The 11,817-nt window shown below is 55.1% G+C and overlaps 1 protein-coding gene across 4 annotated transcripts in view; it reads right to left on the reverse strand.

Moving 5' to 3' along the window:
- The window catches only part of TTC7B (tetratricopeptide repeat domain 7B), a 254,815-nt gene extending 247,429 nt beyond the window's left edge, over nt 1-7,386 (reverse strand). The window contains exon 1 of one of the 4 annotated variants that reach the window (XM_060620534.3): nt 7,076-7,386. In XM_060620534.3, coding sequence (XP_060476517.2) covers nt 7,076-7,196 — 121 coding nt within the window. In that variant the 5' untranslated portion in view covers nt 7,197-7,386. The remainder of the gene's footprint in view (nt 1-7,075) is intronic. The other 3 variants (XM_060620535.3, XM_060620537.3, XM_060620538.3) reach the window with 3 other exon arrangements.
- Nucleotides 7,387-11,817: the final 4,431 nt, after the last annotated feature.

Below are 11,817 nucleotides of genomic sequence, written 5' to 3' on the forward strand. Positions count from 1 at the left end.
TCTAGCCAGCGTCCAAAAGGACCACAAAACGTCTGCTCCGCCTTGCTCTGGCACGTCCCCCTCCACCGCACTTGACGAGCAGGGGCAGACACACAGGGGCTGTGGCCACACACACTGCTAGGTTTCCTGTGGCTTGTGACTGCCCTCTCTACGTTACATGGCATTCATCTGACCCAGCTGCCAAATGCCTGCTCCTTCTTGTCTTGGTAGTTGATGGAGAGGGTTTTGAGAGGTGTCGGAAAACCTTTTCCCTTCTCTTGGCTTCTCAGATGGGAAACACTGGCTTTCACAGAACGCCCTGCAACCCTGCGCCACCCGCCAAGCATGAGGTCACCCAGCGGGGCAGGAATCTACCCAAGTGAGGTCAACGTGCATCAGAAGCGGAGGCCGTTCCCGATGACGTGCCCGGTGCAAAGCTGGCGGGGCAGCTGGGGGTGCCCCGAGTGAGCCAGGAGGTGTACCTGCTGGAGGGCCTTGGGCGGCAAGTAAGGAGCGAACCCAAGTCAGTGTGACTTCAACAACAAGACGTTTATGACCCCACATACAAGCAAGTCCAGAGAAGAGGACCTCCCGTCGCCTGTTCCAATCGCTCAGAGGCCTCCGCTCGCAAAAGTCCGGGCCCAGTTGGCCGCACAGCACGCCAAGCGGGCTGACAGTTCATCCCAGCAGAACCACAGCCCTCGGTCCCCTAGAAGCTGAACGCCTGGGTGAGGAGACAAGACATGTGCCAAGACAGCCCACATGGGGGAGGAGAAACAGCCCTGGACTGGGGGATGGGAGATCGTAAACCCACCACCGTGGGCTATTTATATTCTATGTGTCCCTTTGCAGTGACTGCTCGTGTGTTTTGATACAGAAAGAGTGACATGTTTTATTATCAAGTGCTGCCCCGGACCCATTGAGAGGGTCACATACTGGCCAGCATATGGAAAATTTCCAGTATTTCTGGAAAATTCTACATTCTTAAACACAGCTGGCACCAAGGGTTTCAGAAAAGGGATGCTGAATGTGTATCACCCCTTCCCATGCGGGGTTTCACAAGGGGAAATAACGCTCTTAGTTAGGAAGGAGCACAGCCTCACTTCGAACCAAGCAACTGAACCAGTAAGCCAGAGCTCTGACCCACTCTGCTCTTTTCTGCCACTCGCCAGCTGGTGGCTTTGCAGGAGACACCTCTGTGAGCCTGTTTTCTCACCTGTAAAATGGAGAGCCAAAGACTAGATCGATGGCTTTCAAATATGTTTTTAAAAGCACATTAGCTCTTCTTTCAAAGGAAACTTTAGGGAAAAGTATCGCTGCTCCGTTGTGTGAGGCCCGCGCACCTGGCCCCCAGGCCCCTAAAGCGTGTTCCCAGAGGGGTTCCTCAACCACGCGGTTTGAAAACTGCTACACAATGGGATCTCTCAGGACCCATCTGGTCCTAACACTGTATGGTTATTTTCTCTGAAGCAAATCCTTTTCTGTGAAGGGAGGACAGCTGGGAGGAACTTGAACCAGACCTTGACAGACGGGTAGGCTTCTGACTGCAGAGAGGACTTCAGAGCAATAGTGTGAGCATGGGGGCAAAGACAGTGAGCAAAGTGAGTGTGAGGGTCCAATAGGCCAAACCAGCCATGGCGGGGGGGGGGGGGGGGGGGGGATGCGGAGGAGACAGGGATGGGGGTGAACTCAGGGAGGACACACTGGAAAGGCTGGCTTACCAAGCAGATCAACGTCAGGAATCCTCAGAGCCTGAAATCCCTCCAAGTCGGAGGCCAGGGAGAAGCTGAGCAGTCCCAGCCCCACTGTGTGCAGCCACAAGGTCATGGTCCTTCTGCCCTCTCACAGCAACCATGAGCCTGAGCCCCGGTGCTTATCTCAGAGCTATCAACATATTATTGTCAAAAAAGTGAACCTTTGAATCCAAAAATCAGGACGTATGGTCTGCCACAAAGGTGCGTCCTTCAGAGGACAGACAACAGGACAGAGTACGTGAAAGCAGGATGGACGCCCTAGGAAGGCCGAGATGAAGTGTCATCAAGGTCTGACTTGTGTCCTTCCCCACTGTCCGGGAACAGTCTGACGTCCTGGGAACCTCCAAAGAAGCCATTGCAAACCACAGTGACACCTTCCCACCCCACAGCAGACTATCAGTTAAACCTCAGCCTTATTTCCAAAGAAGCCCCTGGTCCAGCAGGAAAGGCTCCAGAGGCCTGAGACCAGGGAGTTGTCCAGGAACTCAGCCCAGCTCCAGAGTGGAAAGCCACGGTGCTGAAGGCACCAATGCCATGGGGAATATCAGTTATTGGCAAATGCAAGAACTTCACTCCCACTCAATGGTCTGCATACATTTTGAACCAAACTTTGCGCCAGAAATATTCTTTGTTTCAGGCACCGTTTCCCTACCTGCCCATCACCAAGAGGTACTTAAAGGGTCTCAAAATCACACTTAATCAGAACGGTGATGATCCCTTAAAGGAGAAACCACCATTTGGGGCCGAATTGTTGTAAGTGAGCTCAGTAACTGAGCTCACCTAAGATTAGCAGACAGGGAAAGGAAGGAAAAACAGACACTGCTTCAGAAAGGGGGTGGCTGTCTGTTGGGGCTGGCACAGGCTCCAAAATGCCTCTTTCTGTGCCTGAAATACGCGAGAGTCTCCACCGGGCACAAGCTCAAGTGTGTCATTTCTAGGCCTCCCATTCTTCTTCCCAGCCAGGTGATATCCAGGAAATGGCCTGCCTTGTCCAGGGTTATACTGCATCAGGTGGAGAGAGTAAACAGTGGTGTTTTGCATGTAGCAAGCTTTGCCTTTCTCACCCCATTTCTTCCTCACCGCCACCCTAGGGGAGTAGGATTATCAACCATATCACACCGATGAAGAAACACAGCCTCCGAGCGATTAACTAACTGGCTCAGGGTCACCCAGCCAGCTACAGGTAGAGACTGGATGGAAGCCCAGGTGCCAGACCACTGCACTTTGTCACACAGCAGTGAACTCACCATGGGGAGGCTAAAGGGTGACATTCTGGAGACAGAAGGCAGCTGGGACTGTCCTCCTAGGGCCAGGACCGACCTACGAGCCAACAGGGAGCTGATGTGCTGTTCTCCGTCTTTACCCCCTCACCCCCTCAGGCTGCCACCTCAGCTCCAGGCCACCGCACCTCAGAACTCCCCGTACCCACAAATCTCCTGGATACCTTGTTAAGATGCAGATTCTGACCTTGCAGGTCTGGGGTGGGGCCTGAGAGTCCATTCCTCACACACTCCCACACGATGCCCAAGCTGCTAGTTTGCAGCAAGAATCTAGACTTGAGTCGAATTTTCTCCCACCTCAACCCGCCGCCCCCCTTAACTTGTGTGGTCACTGTCCTACTGGAACACACAGGGGCCTGGCATATCACTGCCACGCATTTTGTGTTTTTGAGATGGAGTGGTTAAAATGGTACCCACAGGGGGGCACGAGGCAGAAAATGGACTTCTGGGGTCTGTTTTCAGCTTGGCATTTGCCCTTTTCTTCCTTATCCACCTCTTGGCAAAATGTCTAAACCAATTTATCTCAGAGGAGTCAGGCTGGAGCAGCGTGCTCTGAAAGTGTCTACTATTTCAAGCCCGCAGCCGTGCTCCCGTCCCAGAAGAAGCAAAAGCTGCTGAGTAGGAAGTCCTCTGCAGGCAGGTCTCCTCCACTCGGAAACCTCCCTTGGCTCCCACCTCATTCAGAGAGAAGCCAAAGCCTTAACCGTGACCTCCAAGCCTCAGGTGATCTGGCCCAGCCACCCCTCTGCCCTCATCAGGCCTCTGCCCTTGAGGTCCCCTCCCTGGAACATGCTTGGCCACAGCCTCAGGTCCTATCTCAAATGCTGCCTTCCCGGTGAGGCCCTCCCTGGCCACATATTAGTATCCTCTGTGCCCCCCAACCACCCCTCTCTCAAAGCACTGCTGCCTCTTCCCCTCTTGAGCCCCCTCTGATACCACTTACGACCATCCGGCAACCTGCAAATTTTACTGAGTGATTTTTATTTACATCCCCTTGCCCCTTCCCCACCAGAATGTGGACTTCACAAAGGCAGGGACATTTGTTGCTTTTGTCTGTTTTGTTCACTGGTATATCCCCAGTGCCTAAAGCAGTGAGTAGCAAGTACTCGGTATTTATGGAACGGATGAATGAACGAACAAATGAATGAACGAATGAAGGGCCTACATATTAAGATGTCAGACTCTGCGAGTAGCCCTGGGAGTCATTAGTTCCTGTGATCTCCGTAACAATCCCTGCAAACTCAGTCTTCAGCTCCCCTTCTAAGGTGAGGAGACTGAGGCTCTGCGTGGTTAAGTGATTTGGCCAAGGACATAGAGTCAGGCTCAGGCACTGGTCTGCCTCATTCCAAAGACTGTTCTGTTATGCCTGTGGCTGCCTTCAAAGTGTCTTACTATGAAAAACATGACATTAACTCGCTTTCCTTATTCCAAGCAGCAAATGCTTTAGCCGAAGGATTTTGCCAAATCTGCCCAGAACTTGAGGTCCAGTGCACCCAAAAGGATCTAAGGGGGAGCTGGTGCCCTCAAACCCAGGAGGAAGTCCCACCGCCAGCCAAAGGAAGCCCCCAGCAGCCAAAAGAAGGGAAGGACCCTCCTTCAACATTTCTCTGAACCCTAAAGAAGAGCCACAATAATTCTGGTTTTGTTTCATCTCTTTCCTTGCTGTGTATTTTTACGTTCCTGAGCAATCTCTTTGACCTTTTGAAGGCTGGGTGGGTGACCTTTTGCCATCAACTACTGCTACAAGGTAGGTGGGTTCTGGGGCAGAAATGTGCCTCTCACGAGCTTCCCAAAAGCAAACACACACACAGACCCACGGACTGCAGTGCCCCACACAACCCACTCCCCCAAAAGCCCCATAATGACTGAGGCTCAGGCCCCAGGGACCAGTCCCTGAGAAGAAAGCCAAGCCTTGGGAGGCTGTGAAGGTAAGATGGGTCCATACCACCAAAAGCCCATCTATTCCAAAGACCACCATAGTTTGAGTTGCCTCTCCTCCACTCATCACTCTCAATCGCCTTTCCTCATCTGTTTTCTTTAAATCACCTCCCACGGGGGCGCCTGGGTGGCTCAGTTGGTTAGGCGACCGACTTCAGCTCAGGTCATGATCTCGCAGTTTGTGAGTTCGAGCCTGTGTCAGGCTCTGTGCTGATAGCTCAGAGCCTGGAGCCTGCTTCGGATTCTGTGTCTCCCCCTCTCTCTGCCCCTCCCCTGCTCATGCTCTGTGTCTGTCTCTCAATAATAAATAAACGTTAAAAAAAATTAAAAAATAAAATAAATCACCTCTCACTATCTGAAGCTAACCTATGTATTGATTTCTGTATTTGCTATCCTATCTCCTCAGAAAAGTTTAAGTACACGAGGGTAGGAGCTTGGTTAGTGCTGTTCACTTCTGTTCCGTTCCTGGCACAGGTGGGCATGCAAATATCAGCACAATGAGTGAGTAAACAAAGCAGAAAACAAGTAGGTTCTGAAGAAGAGAACCAGGGGGGGGCTCACAAATGAACCCATTTAACCCTAACATCAACCTGCCCTGAAGGTATTTTATGCCTACCCAGCCAGGAAGTGACAAAGTAGACCCAGGACTGTCCAAACTCCAAGGAAAAAATGAGACCTTGCTGCAGGTAACGAGAGGAGAAGCAGGAGGAGAAGCCGGTGAACCTTAAAGGAAGGGCAAGGTCAAGCTGCCATTGGGGCCCACGGGACCAAACACCATTGTTGTCAAGGGAGAACTTAGAGAAGAGTCAACACTTTCCACCAAGCTGAGCCCAGGTAGGTCTATGCTTCCTCCATGCCCCTGGGGCAGTCATGGTACCCGAGTCCTTTCAGGAAATATCTGCCCAAAGCAGGGTACCACAGTTGAGAGTGTGCAAAACCAAGTTCTTATTTCAAGGCACTAATACCGTAAAAGGCACAGTCATAAACCATTCTTGAAGAAGACACGTGACATCCCTCTCCATTTCTGGGTAGTTTGAGGTTAGAGGGTTGAAAATAGTGTGATGTCTTTTCTTAGAGCAGTGCCATCCATTCATTCATTCATTCATTCATTCATTCATTTGTTCAGCCACCATTTGCTCACAGAGCCTCAGGCTGCCAGAGATGATATAAAACACAAAACCTCTGCCCTCTCACCAGTCCACTGGTGCCCTTGGTTTTTGGCGGGTACTAAAGGACCAGCAAATATTAACGATACTTGCTTCCAAAACAAATAAGGCCACGTGGAGCTGCGCTCTGAAATGGGATTTTGGATGCAATTTTGATTCGATTGGGTACAAGAACCAATTCACTCAACGGGGCCATAGACTAACTCCAAGCACCAGGTTTCTACTCAGTGGCTCCCTTAGGCCCCTTCCTCCTCCGGGCACCGAGCCCCTTGCCCATCCAACCCCATTCCTCCACAACATTCCCACCTCTCTCTACAATATTCTCTCCCTGACTCTCTTGACTCTACTTCCCCAAACCCGACCTCCCTAGGTCCACAGCTTTGACATTCTACTCTCTGAACCCCAGGACACACATCTCCCCTGCCTTCCCCAACCACCCCCGACACACACCCCAAGTCTGAGCTTCTCCCTGGAGCCCCTTGAACGTCATGTGTTTACAAACCCTATTTCCCAGGGGTCTCTGTTCGACACCCCCCTGGGTACAGCATACACGCACACACTGTAATCCCCTGCACGCTGCACGCTGCACGGGCCGGGCCGTGCCCGGGGGAGCACCCTCCCCCATCGCCTCCAACTTCTTACAACCCGAAGGCCGCCCCGGCCCCTGGGACCCCGGTGGAGCAGCCGGCTCCTGGAGCCCCCCGACGCGCGCACCCCACAGGAGCCCGCCAGCACGCCGGAACTCCGGGACGCCGGGCACGGCCCCCGCCCGCCGGACGCCCCCACCGCGTGACGCCCGGGCTGCCCAGGCCCCGGCCCCGCGCACCTCGCCGGCGCGGCGCCCGCGATCCCGGCCGCGCCCCTGCCCGCGCCCCTACGCGCCTCCGGGGCCCGGCCCGGCCCAGCGGAGAGCGCGGCGCCCCCCCCCGCAGCCCAGGCCGGCGCGCCCGGTGCCTACCGTTGGCGATGAGCTTGGCCGACAGCTGCTTGACGAGCTCGGGGATCCGCTCCCACTGGCACTCGGAGCGGCAGCGCTCGATCTCCGTCTCCAGCCGCGAGCCCGCCTTCCTGGTCGCCATCGCGGCCTGGCCGGGCCCGGCCCGCCCGCCCGCAGGCCCCGCAGGCCCCGCCGCCGCCGCCGCCCGGGCGCCCCCGCCGCCGCCTCCCGCTGCCGCCGCGGGCGCGGGCTCCGGCTCCCGGCTCCGCGGCGTAACGGGAGCGCCGGCTGGGGAAGGGGCGGGGAGGCGGGCGGCGGCGGCGGGCGGCGGCGGGGCCCCGGGCGCCGCGAGGAGCGGCCCCTGCCGGCCAGGGCCGGAGCGGCAGCCGGGCGGGGGGCCGGGGCCGGGCGCGGCTGGGGGGCGGCGGGAGGCTGAGCGAGGGCGAGGTGCGGCGGCGGAGGCCCGACGGGGGAGGGACGGCGGGAGGGGGGACCTGGAGGGGGGCGGGGGCTGGGGCTGGGGTCGAGACCCGAGGTGGAAGGGGTGGGGGGAGCGGCGGTGGTGCGGGCAGGTGAGGAAGGGCAAGGGTGAGGGGTGTGGGTCTGGCGGGCTGGGGGCCTGGGGACCCGAGGGAGGGAAGAAACTGCAAAGGGGCGGATGGGGATGGGGCCTAAAAGGGCAGCGACCCTGAGGAAGGTCACCCGCCAGACAGGACTAGTGGGCCTGGTGTGAGGGGAGTGTGAGGGGGAGGCCTGCCTGAGCTTGTCCTGCCATCTCAGGTTTCAGTAGATCCTTCTGGGCCAGGGTTGGCCTGTCCCCTCAGGAGGCCCCCCTCTGCCCCTGGCAGCCTTAGCCCCCAGGCAGACGAGGTGGGCGAAGAGTCATCCGTGTCAGGCCGGCACAGCACCTGTCCAGGGGCTCCATAAATGTCTGCTGAGTTGAACTGGGCCTGGCAAGGACTGCTACCAGCTCAGACGCCAGCTGCCTTGCCCCCTGAGGAGTATGCAAAGTCACCAGTGGGGTTTCCTTGCCTTGGCTCTGTGGACTGAGAGCTGGGGGCAGGTGTCCAAGGTGTGCATTCTTTCAGTTATTTGGTAACTATGTAGCGATCACCAGTTCTGTGCTTGGCCCTGGGTTGGGTGCTGGGAATAAATACAGTGGAGAACTAAACAGCCAAGACTTCTGTCTCTCGTAGAGCTTTCATTCCAGCCAGGGGAAGAAATAAGCAAAATACAGTAGTCAGTTAGAAAGTGAAGATGGCTATTTGAAGAGACGAGGGGGCCAAGTGAGAATACAGAGTGGGGGGCAAGGGATGTGAAAGATGTTGCAATTTTCAATGGGATGTTAGCCTTGGCTTCATGGAAGTGACACTTGCCAAGGACTTCAAGAGGGTGAGAGAGAGCCTTGAGGACATCTGTGGGGGAAGAGCATTCTTCGCATGGGAAACAGCAGCGCAAAGGCCCTTGGGGGAGGGGGAGAGAGCATTTGGGGAGTTGGAGGAACAGCAAAGAAACCAGTGTGGCTGGAGTGGAGGGAGGGAGTCAAGAAAAGGCAGGAGGAATTTCAGTTCATGGCGGGCCTTGTGGGTCGTTGTAATGACCTTGGCTCTTACTCTGGTGGAATGGGACGTCCGTGCAGGACTTTTAACAGGAGTGTCACTTTGTGACCTACATTTTAGGTATGTCACTATGGCTGAGAACACTGCCAGTAGTTGGGGAGAGAGATGGCTGGGGATGCCCCAGGGTGATAGCTGTGGCTGAGGTGAGGATGTTGGATGCTGGACAGTGTGACCGAGGCCGGAGCTGACGCTCTGGAGCTCCAGTGCTGAGGAAGCACTGTCCCCAGCAGCGGCACCCCTTCCAGGGACCTCACTCCAGCTTCACATGGGTTTGTCTCCTGTCTCCTCAGCAGCCCTGGGGCTGTTCTTGGGGAGAACAGACATGGCGGACAGCGGTTCACCATGAGGAATCTGAAAGGAGACATTGGACGTTAGGAAAGGAAGGTCAGGAGATAACTTCTGCCGTGACCAGCATAACCTTCAGGCACCCCCAAGGACCTGTGTCGAAGGTGACCTGAAGGGTCTCAGGTGTTGGGGACAAGCCCCAGGAAAGGGACATGTCTTAGCAGAGGACCCTTTAGTGCCTGGTGCCTTCGGTTCTGCCAAGAGGGAACAGGAAGAACAGGAGGAGAAATGTCCACAGGAGATATTTCCCCTCCCCCTCAGACCCTCATATTCTCCTCGAGGCTCTGGCATGGCGATCTGTCTCTCCCGACATTTGCCTGGAATGTTCTGTCCCCTCTGGTCCAGGAGGGAAATTCCTGTGCGTTCTTGGAGCCCCAGGCCATGCTAGGGCTTCTAACAACAAGCTTTGTAGTGACGTTTAAGACTGCCTCAGTGGCCACGCTGGAATGTGAATTATCAGAGTTCCGCTTATGCCCCCCTACGTGATGAGTTCCAAGACAAGGCGTATGTCGTCATGAGGGCGGAGTGGAGCCTGGACCCTAACCCAGGAGGTGCCTCCTGGGCAGTGACATTTCACCTCTCCACACCTTACATGCCTCCAGCTCCTCAGCTAGCATACCTATTCAGTAGAGTTGGTGGAGAATTAAATAAGAAAATACAAGCAAAGCACTTTAAAATGGCATTGACACACCATAGGAATGCAAAAAAAACGTGAGCTCTCATTCTGTGTCTCTGTACCCCCCTTGGACCCAGCATAGGAACGATGTAGGAGTTTGAGTGAACGAATGAGCCTGGTGATCTTCAAGGTCCGGAATCAGCCTGCAAATGTTTTCCTTTTGGACTTAACAGAACAGTATCTGTGACTGTATCTGAGGCTTCCACCTTCACCACAGGCCACCCTGGAAGTAGTAGACACCCAACAGAGTCCTCAAGGTCATTTGCTTGAGCCCTGAGGTTGCTGGGGTGTAGAGACTGGGAGAAGAGCTGACAAACACTGTCAGCCTGACCGGCCAAGGGCAAGAACTTTCTGGCCCCTCATTGTGCAGAGCCCCAGAGAGGGCCCCTCGGTCTGGACTCAGCCCCACATCTGTGATGTTTTGGTCCTCCCCATGGCCCCGGCCGCTCTGGCAGCTGCCATGACAACCCTGGAGACATACAAGAGGTGGCAGGTGGAGAAGTTCCCCAGATTGTTTTCCAGGTAAGTTTACCTGCAGGTGGCACTCGGAAATTCAGGGGTAGGAAGTCATACGTGCTGATGATAATAATTAAGCCAACATCTTTGTTTCCAGGCACTGGTATTACAGGTTTGACAAAGATGTGAAAAATCACAGCTTGTAGGCCAACCCCCGAGGCTGGCGATGCCCAGAAGGAAAGAAGCTAAGTGGAAGATGGCTCAGGAAATATGAGTCCTGGCTAATCCCTAGAGTAAATCTGGCTTGCCGGAGTGGTGAGGGCGGGCTGAAGGCTCAGAGCAAAGGCCGGTACAAACAGGGGCGCCCCTGTGGTCTGGAAACCTCCCATTCCCCTTCCCCCGAAAGCCTGGGTCTCCTTTACAACTAGAATAGCGGGGAGTGTCTCAGTGGCTCAGTGGGGTAAGCGTCTGACTTCAGTTCAGGTTATGATTTCACGGTTGGTGAGTTCGAGCCCCACATCGCCCCACATTGCCCCACATCGCCCCACATCGCCCCACATCGGGCTCTGTGCTGAAAGCTCAGAGCCTGGAGCCTGCTTCCAATCTGTGTCTCCCTCTCTCTGCCCTTCCCCCGCTCGCACTCTGTCTCTCTCTCTCTCTCAAAAATAAACACATTAAAAAAGTTAAAAAAAAAAAAAAACAACTCTAATAGGGGAAGAGATGAGTGGGGGGTGGGAGTGGGGGGAGAGTGCTTGAGAGAGGTCTGGGCTGGAGTTGGGGGAGCTCCAGGAGACTGAGGAGAAGGCAAGAAGAGGGGCCAGGGGCCTTTGCTCTGCACCTCCCTCAACGTGGAAGGCTCTTCCCCAGATATCCACGTGGTCCCCCTCCCTTCCTTTAGGTCTCTGCACCAAGGTCACCTCCTCAAGGAGGCCTTCCCTGACCACCCCATCCAAACCCACTTCCTGCCATTCCCTTCACTCCTGATCTTTCTACTTCACTGTGGTGTTTTTCTTTTTTCTTCTTGACTTCTAGGTATTAATTCAGTGTTTACTGTCAGTCTCCCCTCACTCAAAGCTCCATGGGTAGGGGTTTTTGTGGGATTTTATCCACGGCTGCCTCCCCAGCGCTGAGAACAGTGCCTGGCACAGAGTAGGTGCTCCGTAGATATGCGGCTGGGCTGGGCTGGGCTGGGCTGGGCCGGTGTAGCCGAGTCCTGAGCATCCCCGGGGACAGGCCCACAGAAGTGGGGATCTGCCTGCTGAAGCAAATGGGTCGCATTTAAGAAAGAGATGGAAATCTACATGGAGCAAATGACAATGACCACAGTGTGCTAACAGAACAGTCACTTCTAACCGTTGACCTCACCAGGCCAGGCAGCAGCCCTGTCATCTGGGCCCTGGACCCCTGGAAGGTGTGAGCCATGAGCAGCCACCCCATGGGCAAGTGGGCACTGTGGCGATGCCCGTGAGGACCCTGGAAAACGTGCCAGAGCCTGCAGGCCTGGGGCTTGAGTAATGACAGGTGCCGTGCCTTTGCGTGGTTTATAATTATGAAATATTTGATTCATACAACCCATATAATCAAGGGGCACCTACGTAGTAAACTAGTAAAATGAATACCAAGGCACCTGCTGACTATCCCAGTGTTAACCATCATCTTGATCTTTG

This window comes from Panthera onca, chromosome B3, assembly GCF_046562875.1.
Source record: "Panthera onca isolate mPanOnc1 chromosome B3, mPanOnc1 haplotype 2, whole genome shotgun sequence".
NCBI lineage: Eukaryota > Metazoa > Chordata > Mammalia > Carnivora > Felidae > Panthera > Panthera onca.